Source organism: Zalophus californianus, chromosome 6 (assembly GCF_009762305.2).
Source record: "Zalophus californianus isolate mZalCal1 chromosome 6, mZalCal1.pri.v2, whole genome shotgun sequence".
Taxonomy (NCBI): Eukaryota; Metazoa; Chordata; class Mammalia; order Carnivora; family Otariidae; genus Zalophus; species Zalophus californianus.
The window spans coordinates 121,993,688-122,019,749 of record NC_045600.1 but is presented as its reverse complement, the minus strand read 5'-3'; the positions used below and the strand labels follow the sequence as shown (position 1 = coordinate 122,019,749).

Here is a 26,062-nt window from a genome sequence, read left to right as displayed (position 1 = left end):
ATGTTTAATACTCCTATGCCAATGGCAAGCCACTGGGGTTAGAACCACTGAAATGGCTGCCAACAATGCAGAAGATGAAAGTTGAAAAAAGATCTTAAACTTAGTAGGTAGTTGGAAAATAAGTAATGAATACAGGAACGAAGAAGATGAAGCCACAAAAATTGCTGTCTGAAAGTGAAGATGTGTTAGTGAACAATGAGCAAACAAGACAAATTAGAATTAACAACAATGATAGAACATAAAAGGAATAGTAACTCTGACATACAACATAAAAACTAATGGTAGATGAAGTACAGAATAATTAAAGGAGATAAAAAGGCAAAGATCAAAAAAAGTCAATGTCAGGAGAGTGACTTTAATTTAATATGAAGTTAAATAAAGATATGAGGAGTTAAGAAGCCAGAGATAAAAGGCTTATATAATGTCTACAAAGCTAATAACCACTTACTCAGTGGTTTCTCAAAGTAAGTACATCTCTTTGTTCCTTCTGGGATGTTGCTTCTGTAAACACTCCATCCCCTCCCTCAAAGTTGCATTTAACACAAAAATTTTGGAAGTGAACAATGATATCCTAGATATATTACACCTCTTAGAAATGGGTGGCATTAAGACATCTGTGACACAGTTATGGTAGGTTTAAAGCTGGGTCTGTTACAATGGAATTGCACGAAATATTAGATTATTTCAAGACTGAATCTATGATTGTAAGTCATTACTACCATATCCAACCAATAAGCCATTAACTATAGAATAAGATATAATTTTCAGGGAAAAAATTATAATTATAAATCAGTATTTTTACTATAATAAAAACATTTAACATAATAATACCTAAGCATTACTTTGAGGTATAATCTCAATACCCAGAGTGCCTGTTATACATTAAATATGAAATAAAATTGTAGAACCGAATATTTATATAAAATTATTCAACTTTAACCTGTTTTTGTTTTTTAAAAAGTGTCACATTTTACGGTGAAGTTACAATGAAAACCAAACTATATCCATCTACTTCCCTCCAATAAGATCCTAAAAGGAGAGAAACACAAAATACTTGTTGGCATTAGTGTACTACATTTATCAATTCCCTGTGATAATCATGAAATACAGTCTTTGACTTTTTTTGATTCAAATATAATCAAAACAGAAAATTAATTCCTTGGTTAATTATATACTTGAGGATCTACCAATGACCAAGCAATATGTTATGAATTCTGTGATAAAGGTCTGGTTAACTATTTTGCATTATAAATATTTGGCTCAGCCTTAAACTCTTTTTTAGGGGTTTACGGAGCTGAGTTAAACCTTGGAGTTACAGTTCATAATCATGATGAAAAGCCCAACCTACAGCTTCACCCACTGGAATTATGTCCAACATTCCCATTTTTGGGGGGTGAAGAGCTGCTGAAGGGACTAGTTTCTGTCTGGCCTGACTTGGAGCACTGATGGAACCAGCATACACTGAATGCCTAGAGGCTACAGAAAACAAAAGAGAGTTCACTGGCTTGTTGCAGCACCAGAGAACCTGAGGTATTGCAGAAAGATATTAGGAGGGTAAAAGACTATAAGCTCTTGAAAAATAAATCAACAAACCCCTTCAATTACGAAACTACAAGCCTAAGTCCAAAGAAGATACACTCTAATAAGAGGTTTTAGAGATACCAAGATCTCTAATGAAGATCTGCCCCTCTCTGAAGCCAGTTCATAGAGACTGGAAGAGGTGGCTGTTTTTTCAAAAGCAAAATCCACACAACAACAAAATTAAAAGGCATATATTAAAAAAAAAAAAAGCCCACAAAAAAAGAGGGAATCACAGTTCAATTCCAATCAAAGGAACAAAATAAAGCTCTAGAAATGACCTTAAATAAGCAGAGATATGGGGCACCTGGGTGGCTCAACTGGTTAAGCATATGCCTTCAGCTCAGGTCAGGGTACTGGGATCAGCTCCTGTTGGGCTTTCTGCTCAATGGAAGTCTGCTTCTCCCTCTGTCCCTCACCCCACTCGTGCTCGCTCGCTCTCTCAAGGAAAAAAAAAAAAAAAGGCAGAGATCTATGAATTACCTGACAAAAATGCAATATAATTGCCTTAAGGAAACCCAATTTGCTACAAGAGAACTCAGGAGACAACTAGATGAAATCACCATGCATGAACAAAATAAGACTATCAACAAAAAGAAAACATAAAAAAGAACCAAACAAAAATTCTAGAGGTAAAGAATAAAATAACTGAATTGAAAATTCATGAGAGAGGATCAACAGCAGACTTAGTCAAGCAGAAGAAAATGAACTCAAAGGCAGGCCACTTGAAATTACTGAGTCAGAGGAAATTTAAAAAAATGAAGAAAAGAGAAGAAAGCCTAAGACACTTACAGGATACCACCAAGCTGATCAATATATGCATTTGGGGAATCCTAGGAGAAGAGAGAATGTGGCAGACAGCTTATTTGAAAAAGTAATGGTCAAACACTTACCAAACGTGAGGAAGGAAATGGAGGTTCGAAGGACTCCAACTATAATGAACCCAAAAAGGTAGATGCTAAAACACACTATAATTTCTAGCAAAAGTCAAAGACAGAGGGGATCTTGAAAGCAGCAGAAGAAAAATAACTAGTCAGGTACAAGGCAGTTCTCATTAGACTATCAGCAGATTTCTCAGCAGAAACCTTGTAGAAAGACCAGAAAGAAGCAGGACAATATATGCAGGGTGCTGAAAAAAATAACTACCAACCAAAAATACTGTATCTGGCAAAACTGACCTTCAAAAATGAAGAAAAAATAAAGACCTCCAAGTATAAACAAAAAGCTGACAGTTCATCACTACTAGACCTGCCTTACAAAAAAATGCAAAAGCAAGTCCTTCAACTTAAAAAAAAAAAAAAAAGACTGTAAACAATACAAAATCTTGCAAAAATATGAAGATGTTTGGTAAAGGTAAATATATAGACAAATACAGAATCCTGTAACACTGTAATTGTGGTGAGTACATCAATTCAAATAAATCTGAAAGATGAAAACATTTTTTAGAACTGTAAATATATGTTGAATGATACAAAATATAAAAAGATGTAACTTGTGTAATCAATAACAAAAGGGGAGAGAGATGTAAAGTAGAGTTTTTGTATTTAACTGAAATTGCTATCAGTTTTAAATAGATTACAACTGTAAGATGTCTTATGTAATCCTCATGGTAAACAGGAACAAAATGCTTATAGAAGATACACAAAAGAAAGTGAGACAGGAATCAAAGCATGTCACCACAAAAAATATCAATGAAACACAAAGGAAGACCTCACAGGCAAGAAGAAAAAAAGCAACTACAAGACATACAAAAAACAAAAAAATGGCAATAATTAGTCTTCCCCATCAGTAATTACTTTAAATGTAAGTGGATTAAACTCCCCAATCAAAAGACATAGAATCTGAATGGATTTAAAAAAAGAAAAGAAACAGCTATATGCTACCCTACATTAGATATAAGGATATATAGACTGAAAATGAAAGGACTGAAAAAGAGATCCTATGCAAATAATAACCAAAAAGAGAAGGAATGGTTTCATACATATATAGCAAATACATGTATGAGATACATACATGCACACACGATCAGAAAAAAAAAACTTTCAAGTCAAAAATTGTAGTAAGAAACAACACATCATATAATAATAAAAGGTTTAATTCACCAGAAATATATTACAATTATAAATATATGTGCACTTAACAGAAGAGCACCCAGATATGTTAAACAAACAATGACAAAGAACTAAAGAAAGAAAGAAATAGTAACACAATAATAGGACATTTCCATACCCACTTTCAATAATGGGGAATATCTACAGATGCCACAAGAATAAAAAGGATCATAAGAGACTGCTGTCAACGATATATGCCAACAAACTGGATAACCTAGAAGAAATGAATATATTCCTAGAAACATATAATCTAACAGAACAGAATCATGAGGAAATAAAAAATCTGAAGCAACCTTTAACTATTAAAAAGACTGAATCAGTAATCCAAAGCCTCCCAACAAGGAAAAACACAGAACCAGAGAGTTTTAATGGAGAATTCTATCAATGGTTTAAAAAAGAATTAATAATTAATAAGAATCCCTCTCCAATTCCTCCAAAAAACTGAAGAAAACACTTCCAAACTTATTCCATGAGGCCAGCATTACCCTGATACTAAAATGAGACAAAGAGGAGAAAAATACAGGCCAATACCCCTGATTATTGATGCAAAAATCCTCAATAAAATACTAGTCAAATAGAAGTCAACAATACATCCAAGGAGTATATCATCACCAAGTGGGATTTATTCCTGGAATGTAAGAATGCCTCACCATACAAAAATCAATCAACACACTCAATTACCAAAATGAAGGACAAAAACAACATCACCTCAACTGACAAAAAGCATCTGACAAAAATCAACATCCTTTCATAATAAAAACACTCAAAAAACTAGAAAAAGAAGGAAATTACCTCAACATAATAAAGGCCATATATGTAAAGATTATACCTAATGGTGTAAAACTGAAAGCTTTCCTTCTAAAATAGGAACTATGCAAGGATGCCCGCTCTTACCACTTCTTTTTAAAACAGTACTGGAAATCCTAGCCAGAGCAATCAAGCAAGAAAAATAAGTAAAGGCAACCAAACTGGAAAGGAAGAAACAAAATTATCTCTGTTTGGGGCGCCTGGGTGGCTCAGTTGGTTAAGTGACTGCCTTCGGCTCAGGTCATGATCCCAGGGTCCTGGGATCAAGCCCCACATCGGGCTCCCTGCTCAGCGGGAAGCCTGCTTCTCCCTCTCCCACTCCCCCTGCTTGTGTTCCCTTTCTCGCTGTCTCTCTCTCTGTCAATTAAATAAATAAAATCTTAAAAAAAAAAAGATAAAAAAAATTATCTGTTTGCAGATGACATGATCTTATATGGAGAAAACCCCAAAGACCCCCCAAAAAACTATTAGAACTAAAAACCAAATTTAGTAAAGTTATAGGATACAAAAGTCAGCCAATGCAAAAACCAGTTGTGTTTCTATCAACAATGAACAAAAGGAAATTTTAAAAAAATATTCTCATTTACAACAGCATCAAAGAGAATAAAATACTTTACTAATAAACTTAACCCAGGAGGTGGAAGACTTGTATAACAGTCCCCCCTTATCCATGGGGGATACATTCCAAGGCCCCTCATGAATGCCTGAAACCACAATAGTGCCAAACCTTTTGTATAATGTTTTTTTCCTATACATACATAAGATAAAATTTAATTTATAAATTAGCCATGGTTAAAAGACTAACGGTAATAATAATGAAATAAAACAATTTCAACAATATAATAAAAGTTACATGAATGTGGCCTCTCTCAAAATATCTTACTGTATTATACTCACCCTTCTTCCTGTGATGGTATGAAATGATAAAATGCCTATATGATGAAATGAAGTGAGGTGAATGACATAAGCATTGTAATGTAGTGTTAGGCTACTACTCTGACAATATTAAGAATCACCTGCTTCCAGACCACAGTTGACCATGGGTAACTGAAACCACTAAAAGCAAAACCACAGATAAGGGGAGACTATTGTACAATGAAAACTACAAAATACTACTGAAATAAACTAAAGACACAAATGTAAAGAGCCTGTGTTCATGGACTGTAAAACTTGATATTGTCAAAATGTCCATACTACCCAAAGCAATCTCCACACTCAATTCAACTCCTATTGAAATCTCAATGGCATTTTTAATAAAAAAAATCTAAAATTCCTGGATATGGAATTTCAATGGAACCCAAACAGCAAAAACAATCTTGAGAAAGAAAAACAAAGCCAGTCTCATACTTCCTGATTTCAAAACATCTTACAAAGCTACAGAAATCAGAACAGTATGGTACTGGCATAAAGATAAGACACAAAGACCAATGGAACACATCAGACAACCAAGAAATAAACTCTTACATATATGGTCAAATGAGCTTTGTCACAGGTGCCAAGGCTACACAATGGGGAAAGGAAAGTCTCTCCCACAAGTGATACTGTGAAAACTGGATATCCATATGGAAGAGAATGAAGTTGGACCTTTACATCTTATACATTAAAAAAAAAAAGTTAACTCATAATGGACTAAAGACCTAAACATAAAACCTGACATTATAAAACTCCCAAAATAAACACAAATAGCTTCATGACATTGGATTTGGCAATACATTCTTGAATATATATATTCTTCAATATAACACCAAAAGCACACAAAATCACCATTCTTCAATATAATACCAAAACCAAAAATAGACAAATAGGACTACAGTGAACTTAACTTCTGTACAGTAAACAACCAACTGAGTGAAAAGAGAACATACAGAATATGGTCTATTCAATGTCCTGAGTCTGAACACTCCATGTCAGGAAGTAGAAGAACCAGAGAGTTGAAACTGGAAGACAGTAGAGGGGCCACAGGACACCTCTCAAAGACAAGGAAAAACAGATGGGATGAGAGAAAGCAAATAAGCAAGCATACAACGACTACAACCTGAGGTGGGTGTTTTAATTAACATTAAACAATAAACATTAGCATGCCCAAGGGAATGGAAAGGCACAGCAAAGCAGAAGTGAAGATTATTAAAGATAAAATGGTTGGGGAATTCTGATACTAGGGAGTTGGAAGTTAAGCATATAAACAAAGACTTCAGGGATCTGGAGTAGAGTGGAAGAGTATGAGTTCATCAAAGACGGAGAAGTGACTGGGCGATCACTAAACAATGAAGACAGAGGATGACATACCCAGAATGCATAGCTTCAAAAGGAGCAGGAATTTTCATGCTGAGAGAATAACAATAGTCCAGAAGCATCATTGGAGAACAAGAATAACAGTGTGTGGGAAACAAACAGGTCACGGCTTACTGCACCTATAACCTAGCTTCTGTATCTAGTGATGTAAAAACTGTTCTTGCCAAGTCATCATTTTTCACTCCTTATTTTGTTTAACCTTGCTGAGAAATGTAGACCTTCTGGAAATTTACGGTGGGCTTTCAGGACACCATTTCCTGATTTCCTCCTTTCTCTCTGGTTGTTCTTCAGAGACTTCCCTTCCTAATCTGGAAATGTTTATACTCCCCAGGGACTAGCTATTAGACACGTTCTCTTTTAAATTTTCTTTGGGCCGTTTCATCTTCTTTCAAGGTAATAATACCTGATGACTTCCAAATGTCTCCAGCATAGTTCAAACTCTGCTTGAGAATCTAGTACTATTCCAGGTCCTGTATCTTCATATGGGCTCTTTCTTCAAGAAACTTACTGTTTTAAGGAGGTGAAAGCCAGATGATTTTAGTATCATAGGAAATACAGAGGCATGGCCATTTAAAGAAAGACAACTTAGCCAATATAAGTCACAAAGGATGACTAGCAGCTCATGAAAAAAACTGAAAGAATGTTTCTGGTAATAAGGAAATGAGGGAGTAAAGGCACAAAGGACTGAGAACATCTTGTGACAACTTAAGTTCAACAGTATAATGTTCAAAAAAGAACTAAAAAATATGAAGTGGCAGGGAGGAGCCAGATTATGAGACTTAATAAGGAATTCTGATTTTAGTCAACAGAGGAGTAATCTAATAAAGGTGACTTTCTCCCCATAAAAATGCACATGTACTCCACCTTGCAAAAAATTTCCGAAGATTCATATACCATTCATAAACCACTAAATAAGAACACCTGCAATACAAGTCACAAAACGGTTTAAGCAAGTCAATGACTAAGTCAAATCTGCCTTTATGACTAACTACATTTTGTAAACTGGGATCAAAGCTAGCAAAAGTGGAGCAGGTAATCCACTTAGGTGATGATTACTGTAAGAGACCAGGGAAAGAAAGTAGTAGTAACAGGAATGAATGGAAGGAAACTAATGCAAGAAATATTTAAAAGATGTAGTTTGTAGGGAGTAAACAAGTGGAAAGAGCTAAATGCCTAGGTTTCTGTCATGGGCAACTGGGTAGAAGGTAGTGCTACAAACTGAAATAACAAAAACAATAACATTCATTAAAAACTACAGTGAATGTTTTTTGTTATGGTGTGTCCTTTAATACTTAACAATTATCCTAGGAAGGAGACTGGAGAAGCCAATAAAGGACCTAGTAAATCAGAAAGTCCTGCTTTTAAGTAATTTAGGGGGAATAGCATCCTTTTCCTTTCACTGACCTCTTTTAGCCTTGAATCCCATTTATAGCTAACAATTTCTATGTAATAAAAGTACACCATTCCCATTAATGTTTCTTAAAACCTTTTTAAGGACACGTTAAGATATAATGAATAAAATGCATAATTCACACGGATTCTAAAAACCCTTTTATTAGAGTACCTCAACAAAAATAGCCAGGTTCTGCTTATTCTACTTTCTGAGAAGACTCAGCCAGAGGCAGTTCATCTACTCATCCATCTCTACCATGAACAAGAAGTGTGATATCTTCTATTTAAAAGAGAATGTATAGGGGTGCCTGGGTGGCTCACTCAGTTAAGTGTCTGACTCTTGATCTCGGCTCAAGTCATGATCTCAGGGTTGTGAGATCCAGCCTGCAGGCTCCGCACTGGGTGTGGAGCCTGCTTAAGATCCTCTCTCCCGGGCACCTGGGTGGCTTAGTCGTTAAGTGGCTGCCTCCGGCTCGGGTCATGATCCCAGAGGCCTGGGATCGAGTCCCACATCGGGCTCCCTGCTCAGCAGGAAGCCTGCTTCTCCCTCTCCCACGCCCCCTGCTTGTGTTCCTGCTCTCGCTGTCTCTGCCTCTGTCAAATAAATAAATAAAATCTTTAAAAAAACAAAGATTCTCTCTCCCTCTGCCTCTCACCCTCAAAAAAAAAAAAAAGTAAAAGAGAATGTATATAAGCTTACATGACGTTTCATTTGGTAGAAAAGTAAACAGACTATGACTCAGGCCACTTCTATGCCTAACACTTTTCATTATCTCCTATGTCTATCAGGAGAAAACCCAGGACTTTTCAGCAGTGTCAAGGCCTTTCACTATCTCATCAAGGCTTTCTACTTCCAGCTACATTTTTTAGCACAACTCCCCCCATCTCCTAGATCTACATTCCAGCAATACAGAACTTCCTACAGTTCAAAGGACTTGTTCCTGCTGTCTTCATTGGCTCCAGGTCTCAGAAGTTTTCTTCTTACCTAGAATCCTATAATCCCTACTTATACCAAGTCATCCTCAAAGACTCAGCTTAGATATCATTTCCAAGATGATTACATATCCCTTCTCTGCTCCCACAGCAACCTGTACCTACTCTCAATACACCTCATTACAAGTGCCTATTATTTAAATGGCAACCTCCCTCAGACACATGACCAAATAACTTCTTTACAATTATATTCTCAGAATCTAGCAAATTATGAAACTTCAATAAGATCCTTCAATTTCTCTTCTCTTAACAGTGTCAAACAATCCTACCTTTTTCTAGTACTTAACTGTAACACCTCCCAGTTTCAGAAAAAGAAACCCTCAGTGCACTGTTGGTTGGAATGCAAACTGTGCAACCACTTGTCGAAAACAGTATGGAGTTCCCTCAGAAAATTTATAACAGAATTACCATATGATCCAGTAATTCCACTACTGGGTATTTACCCTATGAAAACATTAATTCAAGAAGATATTCACACCCTATGTTCACTACAGCATTATTTACAATAGCCAAGATATGGAAGCAATCCAAGGGTCCATCCATGGATGAATGGACAAAGATGTGGTGTACCTATACATCTAATATCTATGTGCGCACGCACGCATGTACACACACACATACAAATGGAGTATTACTCAGCCATAAAAAGGAATGAAATCTTGCATTTGCAACAACATGGATGCATCTAAAGGGTATAATGCTAAGTGCAATAAGTCAGTCAGAGAAAAACAAATACTATCACTCATATGCAGAATTTAAGAAACAAAACAAAACAAACAAAAAAAGAGACAAACCAAAAAACAGACTCTTTACAGAGACCAAACTGATGGTTACCAGAGGGGATGGTAACCAGGAGTGTGGAGAGAGATGAAATAGGTAAAGGAGATTATGAGTATATACTTACTGTGATGAGCAATGAGTAATGCAAAGAACTGTTGAAATCACTATACAGCATCTGAAACTGACCTAACACTGTATGTTAATTATACTGGAATTTAAAACAAAATGGAACAAAAAAAATAAATAAAAATAAGTATTTTTTTTTTAAAAACCTCCCAGTTTCATAGGTATATCAGAAGTATAAAAAGAATATGCAAAGGAAAGAACATGACATCAGAATCTATGGGAGAGGATCTTGAAAAAAGATCTCTACCTGATTAAAGAGATTTGTATCTTTTACTTCAGAATGTACTTCAAGATGTTGTTTAATCCATAAATGCTATTATACACATTAAGTATACCTCAACTGGAAGTCATACAGAAATATTTTCTCCCATTCCATATAGAAAATAAAAGCATCCAAGCTATATCTCAATTTCTGACTTCTCAGTTCCATATGGAAGAGCTAGGAAGCTGCTACTCCAATCTAATAACAAGTAAAAAGCTGAACAGACTAAAAAATTAGTAACTCTTCTTCTACTGAGAAAGGAATATAGAACAAAATGCTGCCCCAAAGACTGGAGAGAAAGGCAAATACAGGGAGCCACGGCTTACTGAAGCAGAGAGCAGGAAATTGCCAGAGGGACCTTTGATGCGATAGGAAAACCTAAATTCCATGCACAAATTCCTGGAGGTTCAGTACAGAAAAATCTAATTGTTAAAAACTCTAGGGGGACTTAGTCCCAACAGAGCCCCCACAATTTTGTGATATTTATATCAAGAAGCTTGACCACGTTCTCAGAGCAAATGTTGTAGAAAAATCCCCTCATGCTTCTAGCAGGGGAGCGAAAAAGGAACCATTAAGAGATACACCAGAGCACTTTATTCTTAACAAGGCTTGGTCTCAGAAGAAACTAGTTAACCCAAGCCTAATCTGCCAGGTATTCTCAGAGCCTAACTGACCTGTGTAAGAGAAACATCCAACTCCAGCCCACTCTAGTCATCCTGTTCCACTTAAGAGGGGAGGAAAAAAATGAGAAATATTTATGAAGTTCACAATCCAGAGGCACAGGCAGGCTCACTAGAAGACTGAGACCGAAACACAGGACTATAGAATGCTTCCTTTTCCCCTTACACCTCACCACCATATTACTAAAGGCCTATTTATAGCAATTCCTTTTACTTGGGAAATCATACCCAGCTATCAATAAAAATTATGAGGCATACTAAAGGCAAAAAAGCACTGAAAAGATAGCAAGCATAAGAACTAAATACAGCAGGGATGCTGGAATTATCACACCAAAACTTTAAAACGATTATGATTAATATGTAAGGGCTCTAATGGATAAAGTAGATGGCATGAAAGAACAGTTGAGCAATGTAAACAGAGAAAAATCAAAGACCCAAACAAAGAAAGCCAGAGTTCAAAAATACTGTAACAGAAATCTTTGATGAGCTTAATAATGAACTGGAAACTGAAGAAAGAAACTCTGAACTTGAAGATGTATCAAAAGAAACTTCAACAACTGAACAGCAAAGAGAAAAATGACTGACAAAAACAATATGCAAGGACTGTGAGAAAACTACAAAAGTAGACCATACACATAATGGGAATATCAGAAGAAGAAAGTGAGACAGAATCAGAAGAAATATCTGAAACAATAAAGACTGAGAATGCCCCCTTTTAATTAATATCAGACACCAAACCACAGATCCAGGAAACTCAGAAAACACCAAGGATAAATGTAAAAAAACAAACAAAAATGAAACAAAATGAAACAAACCCCCCCCCCCAAAAAAACAAAAAAACCCACACCAAAACCCACAAAAAAATTACATCCAAACCAAAAACTATGCCTAGGCATATCACTTTCAAACTACAGATAATCAAAGAAAAAATTAAGATTATTTTGTTATTATAAGGTACTCACAACTCCCTATTATATGATATAGTGTTATTTAAAAGTAGACTAGGTTAAGATATAAAAACTCTAAGGGCACCTGGGTAGCTCCATCAGTTAAGCAGCCAACTCTTGATTTTGGCTCAGGTCATGATCTCAAGCCCCTGTCAGGCTCTGCACTCATCAGGGAGTCTGCTTGAGATTCTCTCCCTCTCCCTCAGCCCCTCCCTACTTGTGTGCTCATTCATTCTCTCTCTCAAATAAATAAATAAATCCAAAAAAAATAAAAAAGATACAGAAACTCTAGGACGACCCCAAAAAGAAAAGTAAAAATGAAGGGTAACTCCTACTTACAAAGGAGAGAAAATGGAACAATATGCTCATGTAAAACCAGAAAAGGAAGAAAGAGAGAAGACAAAAACAAAAAAAGAACAAGTGCAACAAATAGAAAACAGTAACAAAAATGTTAGGTATTAATCCAACTGTATCAATAATCACTTTATTTTTTTAGAAGATTTTATTTATTTATTTATTTGGAAGAGACAGAGAAAGAGTGGGGGAAAAGCAGAGGAAGAAGGACAAGCAGACTTCACACTGAGGGCAGAGCCTGATGTGGAGCTTAATCCCAGGACCCTAAAATCATGACCCAAGCTGAAATCAAGAGTTGGACACTTAACCAACTGAACCACCCAGGCACCCCAATAATCACTTTAAACATGAGTGGTCTAAATGCATCAATTGAAAGACAGATTGCCAGAGTGGATCAAAAAATAAGATCCAACTATATACTGTTTACACTTTATTTTTTTTAAAGATTTTTATTTATTTACTGAGAGAGAGATAGAATGGTAGAGAGAGAGCACGAGAGGGAAGAAGGTCAGAGGGAGAAGCAGACTTCCTGCTGAGCAGGGAGCCTGATGCGGGACTCGATCCCGGGACTCCAGGATCATGACCTGAGCCGAAGGCAGTCGCTTAACCAACTGAGCCACCCAGACACTTTAAACATAAAGATACAGATTAAAAATAAAGAGAAAAATGTATCATGCTAACAATAATCAAAAGAAAGCTAGAGTAGCTATACTAATTTCAGACAGAAAAACTTCAGAGCAAGGTAAATCATCAGAGTTGAGTGGTACAACATAATGATAAATAGGTCAATTCTCTAAGAAGACATAACAATCCTTATTGTGTAGGTACCTAACAACAGAACATCAAACTACATAAAAACTGAACTACAAGAAAAAACAGACAAACCCACTATAGTAGTTGCAGACTTCAACATCCCTCTATTAGAGATGGACAGATCCAGCAGGCAGAAAATCAGTAAAGACATAGTTGAACTCCACAGCACCATCAACCAACTAGGCATAATCGACATCTCTGGACCACTTCATCCAACAACAGCAGATTACACTGTTCTGCTCAAGCTCACATGGAACATGCATCAAGATATATCATATTCAGGGCCATAAAATATACCTTAACAAACGTAAAAGACTAGAAATTATACAATGTATAATTTCTAGTCTACTCTCAGACTACAATAGAATTAACCAGAATCAGTAACAGAAAGATAACTGGAAAATCTCAAAATACATGGAGATTAAACAAGTCAACAAAGAAATCGCCAGAGACACTAAAAACTCTTTTGAACTAAATAAAAATGAAAACACAATTTATCAAAATTTTGGGATGCAGTGAAAACAGTGCTTAGAGGGAAATTTATACTTTGAATGCATGTATTAGAAACAAAGATAAAAAATTAATCATCTACACACCCACCTTAACCAGAAAAAGAGCAAATTAAATCCAAAATAAGCAAAAGAAATAATAACACAAGTCCATGAAATTGAAAAATGGAAACCAACAGAGAAAAATCAACATCAAAAGCTGGTTCTTTGAAAAGATTAGTAAAAAATCAATACTCCTCTAGCCAGGCCAACTAAGAAAAAAAAGAGGACACAAATTACTAGTATTACAAATGAAAGAGGGACATCACAACAGATCCCATGAACATTAAGAGGATAAAAGATATACTATGAATAACTCTATGCCCACAAATTTGATAACCTAGATGTAATGAACCAATTCCTTGAAAGACACAATCTGCCAAAACTCACGAGAAGAAACAGACAACCTGAAAGGCCTATATCTGATATGAAAACTGAATAAATGACTTTCCAAAACAGAAAGTGCCGGAACCAGATTGGTTCAGTGGTGAATTTTACCAAAAATTTAAGGAAAAAACTGTACCAGTTCCCTATCATCTCAGAAGATACAAGCTCTATCTCCATAGTCTAATCTGATTAAAAGGCTTAGCTAAAAGCAGTATTACCTTGCCACTTAAGACAACACTGACGGACCTAGAGGGCAGTATGCTAAGTGAAATAAGCAAGACACAGAAAGACAAAGACAGTATGATTTCACTTAACATGTATAATCTAACAAAAAACAAAACGAAACAAAACAAAAAACCGGACACAAACAAAAAGCAGAAACAGACCCCTAAATACAGTGAAGAAAGTGGTGGCTGCTGGGGGAGAGGGGATGGGCAGGGTAGTGGGAGTACCAAAATGGGGAATGGGAGGTACAGGATTTCAGTTATGGAATGAAGTCGTCACAGGGATTAAAGGTACAGCACAGGGAATATAGTCAGTGGTACTGTAATAGCATTGTATGGTAACAGATGGGTAGCTACACTTGTGGTGAGCATGGTATAATGCAGAAAGCTGTTGAATGACTATGCTCTGTACCTGAATCTAATGTAACACTATGTGTCAACTATATGTCAATAAAAAATAAAATACAAATTTAAGAAATTAAACTTTATATACCTAAATAAATAAATAAAATAATATTTCGGTTATTGTTTGTTTTTTAAAAAGGCTCACCCTTCCTATCAAATGATAGAACGCACATAGAGTACTGAGCATAGTGGCTTGTCATATGGTAAGTGTTCAAGACGTTAGGCGCTACTACACAAGTTCTATGGGCTGTGTACGTATTTATCATTTACTAACACATAAACTGATGCCAGAAAATTCTTCCTACATTTCTGTAAGGGAATTAAAAAGGCAGAAATAAACATTTTGCATTAATTTAGTAATTTCACTCTTTCACATATTAAGTATTTACAACCTATTTAGACCAGGCACTCTCATTAGGCTTCCATTCTAGAATTAAATGAACCAGACAACAAAGAAGTCAATATGCAACAAAGAAACCAATATGCAACAAGTCAAGTGACATTAAATCCCATGATGATAAGTCTAACAGGGTAAGGGTAACAGAGAACACAGAACATGACCATTCTTTGATGAAGTTGGTCAATGAAGGCCTCTCTGATAAGGCATCATTTGAGCAGAGAGCTCTGAGGCAACTAGAAGGAGCCATGTGGATATCAGAGAAGGGTCACAAACAATAGGCACCAGTCTCAAGAACATCAAAACATAAGGGCAGGGCACCTGGGTGGCTCAGTTGGTTAAGCGACTGCCTTCGGCTCAGGTCATGATCCTGGAGTCCCTGCATTGAGTCCCGCATCGGGCTCCCTGCTTGGCAGGGAGTCTGCTTCTCCCTCTGACCCTCCCCCCTCTCATGTGCTCTCTCGCCCATTCTCTCTCTCTCAAATAAATAAAATCTTTAAAAACAAAACAAAACAAAACAAAAACATAAGGGCAAGACCATAAAGCCAGTGCAAAGATGAGCAAGAGAAATGGAAAGGACACACAAGTCCAAGAGAGCTCATACAGGGCCTTGCAGATCCTCAGATTTTACTCTAAGGTGGGAAGCCTTTGAAATTTTTTAAGCATAAATAACATGGTTTAACTTTGATTTTAAGAAGATCACTCTGGGGAGGCCTAGGTGATGGAGTCAGTTAAGCATCCAACTCTTGGTTTCAGCTCAGGTCATGATCTCAGGGTTGGGGGATCGAGCCCTGTGTCAGGCTCCCACGCTCAGCATGGAGTCAGCTTCAGATTCTCTCTCCCTCTGCTTCTCCCACTCGTGCTCTCTTTCTCTAAAATAAATCAATAAATCTTTAAAAAAATCACTCTGGCTGCTACATAGAAAATACACTGAAAGGGGCAAGTATGGAAGCAGCAAGACTACTGGGAAACAATTTCATTCTTTTGGCAAAAGCTGATGGCTTTAATCAAGAGTGATAGAGGTGGAAACGGTGTAAAAAGACAAGTGGTTGAATTATGATATTTTAAAGATGGAGCCAACATGATTTGCTGATAATTTGAGTGAGACAAAAAGAAATCAAAGATGCTTCCAAAGTTTTGGATAAACTGGAAGAAAAAAAAGAGTTGCTACCAACTGAGATGGCAAAAAGATAACAAGACAAGTAGATTTGAGAGGATGAAATCAAGAGCTATTTTGGACTTGTTAAGTTTGAGAATCAGACATTCAATTATTGGATAGATGAGTCTACAATTCAGAGGGTAAGTTGGAGTTGGAGATAGAAATATAAGAGTTGATAAAGCTTTTACCTAGAGAAAACAGATAATGATGGGCCTGAGACCTGGGTCTTAGGTCATACCAACATTTACAGAAAACTAAGTATTTATTTAAATAGCCTTGATATATATGGAACCATAAATCACTTGATACGTTTACTCTTGTTCCATTTACTGTCTTGGTTATACACCTGAAAACAACCGAAGCATTAAAGATGGGGGTGGAGAGTAAATACAAAAAGATGAGAAATCTGAAGAAAATCAAAGAAACTGCTTTGAAATCATTAAAAAAATTAAAGTCTAAATTAATATGTGCAAAAAGATGCGACTAATATATAAGTTTAAACAAAACAGAGAGAGAATATACATACAATTGGATAAAAAGATCTGGGTTCTTGTGTTAGTTCTATTTCTAGGCTAAACCACAGAATGGCATGCAAATGTTAAAAATGTTTACTATGTTTTTCTGCACCCTAGAGAACAGACAACACTAAGAATTCCTAAAAACAAACGGGTATATTCTTTAATTTTATATAATTACCATTTAAAATGGACCCAAGATGTTCCCTAGTTAAAAGATGCCAAATGCAAATGTGCCTGCAAGTGCCCAAAAAAATCATACTTCAATAAATGTAAGATGCAGCCATTAATCAAAGACCCTAGCTAATTCTTAGATAAAACCAAGAATCCTTCATTATCTATTCTGTAAATCAAGACTCATGAAATTATGGTAGAACAAACGTTGACCTATTCACCTTATTAAACTACTGCCTGGTATGGTTTCCAAAGGTATAGGAATTTGAGAAATGGGGGCAGACATGAAGACTTAGAGCTACATTACAGTGATTATGTCTGGAACCTTACACACCATTATCGAGACATTGTGGTAGGTCTAATTTCCTGCTATTCTACCTTAACATGGTGAAGTTAAACAGCGTAAGTTTGCTGAACTCAACCAGAACTTAATACCAGAGCTTCATCTGGAATCTTGTGACAAATATCCTATCATGCCTCACATTACTGCCATCCTTGATTTTTACTACAAAGTACCAAGCTTCACCTACCCTTTTCTATTCTTTACTATTGAATTGTTCCACTAATCTAACTCTTAAGATCTCTACAAAAACTTTTAAAATACAGGTTGTCCCTAATCTTCAAATGCTTTATATAATGGTTCCCCAACCTCTTAGCTTTCACTAAAGCCTGGATTACCCCAAAAGACACTACTTATCTTGTATCCCTTTTCTGTGAACTTTTTCACAGACAACTAAAACCCTTAAGTCCACTATTACTCTTCTAATTCCTTGTATTTAAAACAACGTCCATCTAAACAAAATAAAACATAACACAAATACAACTTACACTTTGAAAGTCATGTTATCTACCTCAATATGTTTCCCCTCTCTTATGGTAAATTATACCCATTATACTAAAGGCTCCATTTTGCCCCCAGTTACATCACCAGCAAGCCAACTTCGATGTCTGTATTCATGATCTATCCCAACACTTTAGCCCCCTCTCACCCAAAATACTTACTTTTCTTCAAAAAGCTTCACCTCCTCTCTACATCAGTCAATCACCACCGTAAGCATATTAAACACCCAACCCTTGATCATCATCATCTATATCCTTCTAAAAATTTCATTTACACTGAACTATCTCTTTGACCTATCAGGCTTTTATAACCAACCCAACACTTCTACCTGGCCCCACAACCTACCCAATTATGGCCATCACCAATGACATATAAACTCAACCACTTCAGTGTTAACAGCCTATGCCCATGCCATTAGTAGTTCTGTCCTATCTGCTCTGCTTAACACCCAGCCTTGAAATACCATGCCTCTTTTCTGGCTATTAGATAAAAGTCTTTAAACTCCAACTATGGTAAGTTTCCTAACTTCAACTGGCCACTCAGTAGCATAAGACTCAATAATATTTGGTCTACTTCTTCACCCATTCCCCCCAGACACTTTCCAAGTTTTCCATAGTATCCTCAAGTTCCGTAATCAAACTCTGTGTTCCACAAAATACTATTAAAAGATATTTCTTAAAAAGTTACATGGTCACAAAGCTACAATTAAAAAATCACTTCGGGGCGCCTGGGTGGCTCAGTTGGTTAAGCGACTGCCTTCGGCTCAGGTCATGATCCTGGAGTCCCGGGATCGAGTCCCACATTAGGCTCCCTGCTCAGCAGAGAGTCTGCTTCTCCTTCTCACCCTCCTCCCTCTCATGCTCTCTGTCTCTCATTCTCTCTCTCAGATAAATAAAATCTTAAAAAAAAAAAAATCACTTCATCAGGATGGCAACTATCAAAAACAGATAATTACAAGTACTGACGAGAATGTGGAAGAATTATAACCCTTGGCTGGAATGTAAAATGGTACAGTCACTGTGGAAAACAGTATGGAGGTTCCTCAAAAAATTAAACAATTACCATATGATCCAGCAATCCTACTTCTGGGTATATACCCAAAGAAATGAAAGCAGGGTCTCAAAGAGATACTTGTACACCCATGTTCATGGCAGCATTATTCATTATAGCAAAAACATGAAAGAAACCCAAGTGTCCATCGATGGGTGAAAGGATAAACCAAATGCCATACACACACACACTAGAATATTTAGCCATAAAAAGGAAGAAAATTCTGACATATGCGACAATGTGGATGAACCTTGAGGACATTATGCTAAGTGAAATAACCCATCACAAAAAGACAAATATAAATGATTCCATTTATATGGGACAGAGCAGTCAAAATCACAGACCTAGAAAGTAAAAAGATGGTTGCCAGAGGATAGGCTGAAGGGGGAATAGTTCCAGTACTGCAAGATGAAGAGTTGTAGAGATGATGGTGGCAATGGCTGCACTACAATATTTTTTTTTTTTTAAAGATTTTATTTATTTATTTGAGAGAGAGAGAATGAGAGATAGAGAGCATGAGAGGGAAGAGGGTCAGAGGGAGAAGCAGACTCCCCGCTGAGCGGGGAGCCCGATGCGGGACTCGATCCCGGGACTCCAGGATCATGACCTGAGCCGAAGGCAGTCGCTTAACCAACTGAGCCACCCAGGCGCCCCTGCACTACAATATTAACATAACTGAATTACATAGTTAAAAATAATAAAGATGGTCAACTTTTGTTACGTGTTATTTTACCACAAAAAAGTTTTTAGAAAAAAAAAGTTACATAGACACATAAATTTGAAAAATACATCTTACAGTCCCTTCTTGGAGATTCACAATGTTTATCAGTACTTTAAAGTGTATTTCCACCGTTTTCAGTAAAGAAACCTGTTTAACTCTGCAGTTTCCAAACTTAACAATTGAACCTCCTTTTCAAGAAGTATCTAGTATCATCTCAAAGGAGACAGAAACAGTGGTGTAGCAGACCTAAACGAATTTACTGAGAAAATACTTCAGGTAAAAATCACCTTGACATCCCCATTCTCACCTACAAACACAGTTAACATCACATACCCATCTTTACCTCCTTCTAGTTTCACAAGATGGGCTCTTTGCTCTTACTCCAGAGCAATCCCTATACCTATATTCTTCATTCCAACCCTTACTACCTCAAAAACCTTCCTTTAATAATTACCACCTTCCCATTACCTTAAACTTCTTAATTTCTTACAATCAATACTAAAGTCTTACCTATTTCACTTTCCCAGTATTTTTCTTACACATCCAGAGAGCGTTATCTTGAATTCCTATTCTGTCACTGTCCTTTTTAAGGCTTTTACTGACTGAGGGACGCCTGGGTGGCTCAGGCGGTGAAGTGGCTGCCTTTGGCTCAGCTCATGATCCCAGGGTCCTGGGATCGAGTCCCACATCGGGCTCCTTGCTCAGCGGGGAGCCTGCTTCTCCCTCTGCCTGCCTCTCCCCCTGCTTGTGTTGTCTCTCTCTCTCTGACAAATAAATAAATCTTTAAAATAAATACACAAAAAAGCTTTTATTGACTGAACTGCTGAAGCCCTGGTCACCCTACCACCACACACTTCTCTTCAATTCTGTTTCTCTCCTGCCAAAACTATTAAAATTTTATGTCTAACAAGGTTACTACTCCTTCCTCAGCAAATTCTTTATTGACTCCCAAATACCGAAGAGATAGGCCTAGGTCTTTCACATACCATGCAAGGCTCTAGCCCTTTCTCTCAAGTCTTACCTCCTTCATTTTCCTGCCTTTCAGCCAGTTTATGATCTAAAAATCCTCAACTGCCTGTTCCCTATGCTCACTATGCCGCTTTATAACTTCACCCATACTTCTGCCTAGAACAACTCTGCTGATGCTTTCCACTACCTAACTCCCAGTTACACTTCAAGATTTAATTTGGCCTACCCTGGCCACCCCTACTTCCCTGCCACATGGATTAGGTTCCTACTATATACCCAGGTAACCCAGTACTCCTTTATGCTCCTGTTGCATTCTGGGTATCCTTCTAGCACAATGACTAAAGATTTCTCTTTCACACCCAGCAGACTATAAAATTCTGTGGGTTAGGAACTAATTATTACGCATCTTTGTATCCACAACACATCACCAGCTGATTAGTGAGTATTTAATAGATGACTGTTAACCTGAACTCTTTCCCCTCTCTATTTCCACACAACTGCCAGGTAACCAAAAACACATTATAATGCAGGAGTATACAACTATCTACCAGAAGTATCTAGTGACATGGTACCAAAGCTCAGAAGTATTTATTTGGTAGGAAAAATAGTAGGCACACTCCTCTCTCCCATTTTTTAATGTATTACTCTCTTATAACTAGAAATAATTTTCAAATAATTTAATACCTTTAAAGCAATCTAGGGTAACTTAAAAGACACCACAGCCGCAACCAAGTTACACTTACATTCGGCTAGCTTCGATGTCGTCAGACTGAGGTTCTCCTGGTGATCTGTAAAATGCAATTGAGGAAAGTTAAGCAAAACATTCCATATTCCAAAAATGGGCAGACATGTTATATTAGTAGACAAATTTGAAAACAAGATTTAATCGTTAACAGTTTTAAAAGTAACTAAAGATTTTAACAGAAGAAAAAAGTGATCAGATTGCCATTCAACACGTTTATTATAAAAGCTGGACTAATAAAAAAATTAGTGCATTTTTTTAAGGAAAGGATACTATAAACACTATTTAGATACCAACATACAAAGGAGTAAAATGTATAATAAATCATAATTATTCACAAAGTCAAATATTTATAATAAAAACATACAACTATGAAACTTTCTACAGCCAACTATTGGTTATCCAAAATATCAAAAGTATTCACTGGTATTCACAGTCCCAAACTTTATTTAGATCAGGGGTCAGCAAACTATTTCCTGGGACAACAAACTAAGGCCTGGGTCAGGCACCTATTTTTGTAGTATTAGAATACAGCCACAATTCATTCATTTACATATATTGTCCATGGCTGCTTTGACACTACAAGAGCAGAGCTGAGAAACTGACAGAGATATATGCCCCACAAAGCCTAAAGTATTTATTATCTGGCCCGTTGAGAAAAAGTTTGCTAACTTCTGCTCTAGATAATTCAAATTTTAATCTTTTAGCCTTAGTGAATTTTGAGACACTTTTAAGTCAGATTTACCATTCTAATCACGATTATCTTGGTTCAACAACGAAATTAACCTTCCCTGAAAATATACTGGCAAAATGCATTACCTATCAAAAGTGTACCAAGCTGGGGTATTAAAATGTTACTATGGATAATTGTGAACTGATTTCAGTTATAAATAGTTGCCAGTTGTTTTCTATTATTTTTTAATATACTGTTACTATCTTGCATAGAAATATTCAAAATTCTAAGACATTAAAAAGTCTTACTTTCATTTTGGGATATGAATGAATTTTGCATATTCCTACCATGCTGTTAAAAAAATAAATTCCTCTTACCCTATTCAGTTTTATAAACAGCACTGGTCAATATATACTAAGTTAAATCAACATAATATTGATTGCTAACACTCAAATTCTCAAAAATTTTTTTAGAGATCAAAAACTACATTTTCCAAATGACATTACAATGACCTGATCTGTAAATTTATCACTGACTTGAGACTTCTAATTGTGAACAACTTTAACAAAAGAATCTTAAAATTAGAGCCACCAGCAAAAAAAAAAAAAAAAGAAACACTGTTCTCCACATTTCTTAGCTTTTAAAAATCTTACTTCTTTATTAGACTTTCAAAATTACCCCTCACTGCAGTTCATTTAGAGTCCAAGGACAAGAATGCAAAAAAAAAAAAAAAAAAAAAGAGAGAGAGAGACTCCAGCAGCTCAAATATTTTAGATCCTCTTTGCAGTATATTTACATTTTCAATTTTGCACAAAGTTATATTAGAACTAAAAATTGGGGCATGCTGGAGGTGGCAGTGACTTGGCACTGACACAAATGCAAAAATTTCACTCCACCCTCTCCCCCAGGGAGCAAGCAAATCACCTTTGTGACACACCTGGTCTCCACCAGCCTTGTGGGTAAGTACCCCAAGATTGCTTCCAAACTTGTTTGTATGTCTCAGACAGAAGAGCTAAAAACTGATGATAACCCCATGTACCAGCTGACTCATTTTTGAAAGTGCGACCCTCCAGCATCAGATGTCATACTGTAAGGAGGCAGAGCAGGCTTGCAAAACAAAAAATAAACCTGCTGGCACTAAGGGAAGAGAGGCAGATTAGAAGCTTTCAAACACGCAGGCGGCAAAACTTTCAAAATTAACAGGGAGAGAAAGAGAGAGGGAAAAAAAATGAGGACACAATGACAGGAAAATTAAAATACTACTGCAAAAAGGTAAGACACAAGCAGAAGGAAAACAAATCTGAGTCTTAGAAGCACAATATATAACTGCTACAAAGTTTTGAGAAATGGGAGAGAAGTTAAATACATCATCGAAAAGTAACTACACTGTTTTCCAATTTCTGTTCCCTAAACAAGAGAATATGTAAACATTAGCATCAAACTGTCACCAAATTATTATAAATATAGTGGATTACCATTTAATATTAACATATATTCAAATGAGCTACAAAAAACATTTGTCAAACCAAGTAATCAAACCAATTCAGTCTAACAGAAGGACAAAAGAATAAGAAAGGAATGAAAGGGTATTACCCTAAAACAGGTCTATCCTGGGTCTCATAAACATGGTTATTAGCCCAAGCTGTTTTCTACTCAAAATGGAAATTTTTACTTAAAAGAAAAGTGAATATAGAAAAAACTAACAGAAACACTTTTCTGGCAGTTATAAGTAATAGTACATGTCTGAATAAATTTCTAGTCATTCTGCTTGTATTTCTGTAATACTGTAAATAACTTACCAAAAAATATCCTAAAGTTAGCATTCATTTCCAAAACTATGAAATTATCTAACATCTACCAATTGTTTCAAAGCTTTACTTTGGCCACTAAAGAGTCTCTTTATTCATTACTGTCGAGTTTTGGGAAGTAAGGATCTAGTACATGTTCGTAACTTTACCAAATTCAGGATATAACCAAAGAGGAAAAAAAAAAGTACTGACTCAGGTTAACCTAAAATTTGTCACAATAACAAACCAGAAAAAAAACTGTAGAACAGTAATATTAGAAAATAAAAAATAACTATTGGAAGTCTCTATTTTAGGGTCTTGATTTGGATCACAGAAAAGTGATCACAAAATGCCTCCTAATCTAAATACTGCAGCATGAGCCAGAACATTCAAATGGAGGCTCATTTCCAATAATAATGGGTGCAGCTTGTCCAGCCTGCAAGTCACTCCTTTTACCTCCACTGCAACTCTTTAGGAAAGAAAATTACACCAGTTTTATTAAAGTTGTAAAAATTTCTAGAGAAGCATTTTAGTTAAAACTCTCACAACATAAAATGCACATTGAGAATTTTTTCATAGTTTTTATAACGTTCATAATGTTTATTTAAAAACTTGAAATTTTTGAGAAATACTTTCCTGTTTATTTATACACACAGATCTGGGGGGAAAGCATAAAATATTTTAGGAAGGTTATTTAATGGAGAAGCGCATTAACACTTAGATAAACTATTCACATTATTCCTGCCAACTACACATTTTCTTCATTTTTTACAGCACGTATTTTACTTTACAATAACAGCCTTTTAAAGGCTGTAAAATAACATTCAAAATTACCTTTTACAAGCTGTGGCCATTCGGTGACATCAGGGTGATCACAGCTTTGAGTCACTGATTAAAAACAGGTTGTCACACCAGTCTAGCTGCTAACTTGATCTGAGCGTAGGTTTAATAACTCTAACAAATTAAACAAATCTTTAGTTAGAACACTTTAATATATAAATCCAATCCATCGTTCAAAAAATAATCTTCAAAGCTTCAAATTAGGTGTCAATGCAACATTCATCAGAAGAGTAATTATCATAGAAATGCTTTTAAGGACTATTTTCCAGCATTATTTTTTCCCCTTAAATGATCTCTTCTCTTGAGAAAATGTGGTGATAATCTCTTGTACTTTTATGGAGTGTTACAGTTTACAATGCACTTTGGTTAACAATATCTTGTTTGAGTCTCATGACAACTCTGGCTCTACCTAATCAGGGCAGATACTACAGCAAGAATTTAAGAAAACAAACAAACAAAAAACAAATTAAGCAGACTTAGAGTGATTAATTGACTTGCCCAAGATTTTAGAATTAGTGCAGAAGCGAAGATTAAAACTCAAATCTACTGATTTCCTATCCAGGGTTAGAATTTTTTGGTGTTAGTTTTACTATAGGAGAGTTTCATAGTTATATATATGTAATGGAGCAAAGATTTAGAATATGGCAATTGTTTAAATGAGACTAACAGTCATAGGGTTTTCCAGGTAGCCAAATGCTTAACAGATAATTATACACACACACACACACACACACACACACACACACACACACACACACACAGAGTCTAGTCCTACTTATTCTATATTTAAGTAAGGTAATCTAACATTAGCCCAAACATCTTGGGTACTTCATGAAAATCTTTTCTATTCTTTCTCAGCCATAAATCCACTAATACTCAATTTCATGAAGACTGGCAAAATGTAAAAATATGTCCTCCTCCCTCAACCTAGTATCTTTTGATTCCCTTACGTGGCCTTAGCTGAACTTTCTTGATTGTCACGGTTCAAATTTATCAGACATCCTAATCCTATATAATTCTGGCAAAGATATACATCTGAAATATCCCAGTATCGAGAACTCATTTTGTGCAGCTACTTTTCCCCTTAATTATTTCCCTACCAAACTGTATATCCAGGCCAAATCTGAAAAGTGAACTAAGGAAAAATGAGAAAATTAAGAGGGAGAAAAAAATACCCTTGATAGTTAACTAAAGAAAATAAAATAAAATACCCTTTGATAGTCACTTTGAAGTGACAAGAGACAACTACAGAAGGTGGTTACCAGCATGGACCCAAAACTCCATATAAAATAGTAAGGTATCTGAGAATATGAAGAGAAGACTTGAAATATCAGTGCTTAGGCTCATACCTCTGCAGCAGCCTATAAACTTGGGCTTCAAATTCAAATAAAGGTGAGGGTTGGCCTTAGTATATATAAATAACTTGAGGTGACTTCAATAAATGGGACTTATAATCCCTGGAAGAAATAATACAATTTCCCTATCATAGCTACAT

At 36.0% G+C, this 26,062-nt stretch overlaps 1 protein-coding gene across 5 annotated transcripts in view; it reads right to left on the bottom strand.

The window, feature by feature from the left end:
- Window positions 1–26,062, bottom strand: part of UBE3A (ubiquitin protein ligase E3A) — a 97,656-nt gene that overhangs the window by 45,814 nt on the left and 25,780 nt on the right. For 2 of the 5 annotated variants that reach the window (XM_027569570.2, XM_027569571.2), the window contains one exon: window positions 21,269–21,313. The exons of 1 other annotated variant lie outside the window; for it this stretch is intronic. In XM_027569570.2, coding sequence (XP_027425371.1) covers window positions 21,269–21,270 — 2 coding nt within the window. In that variant the 5' untranslated portion in view covers window positions 21,271–21,313. Of the gene's footprint in view, window positions 1–21,268; window positions 21,314–22,877; window positions 23,078–24,561; window positions 24,682–26,062 lie in introns of all 5 variants that reach the window. 2 more of the 5 variants (XM_027569569.2, XM_027569568.2) reach the window with 2 other exon arrangements.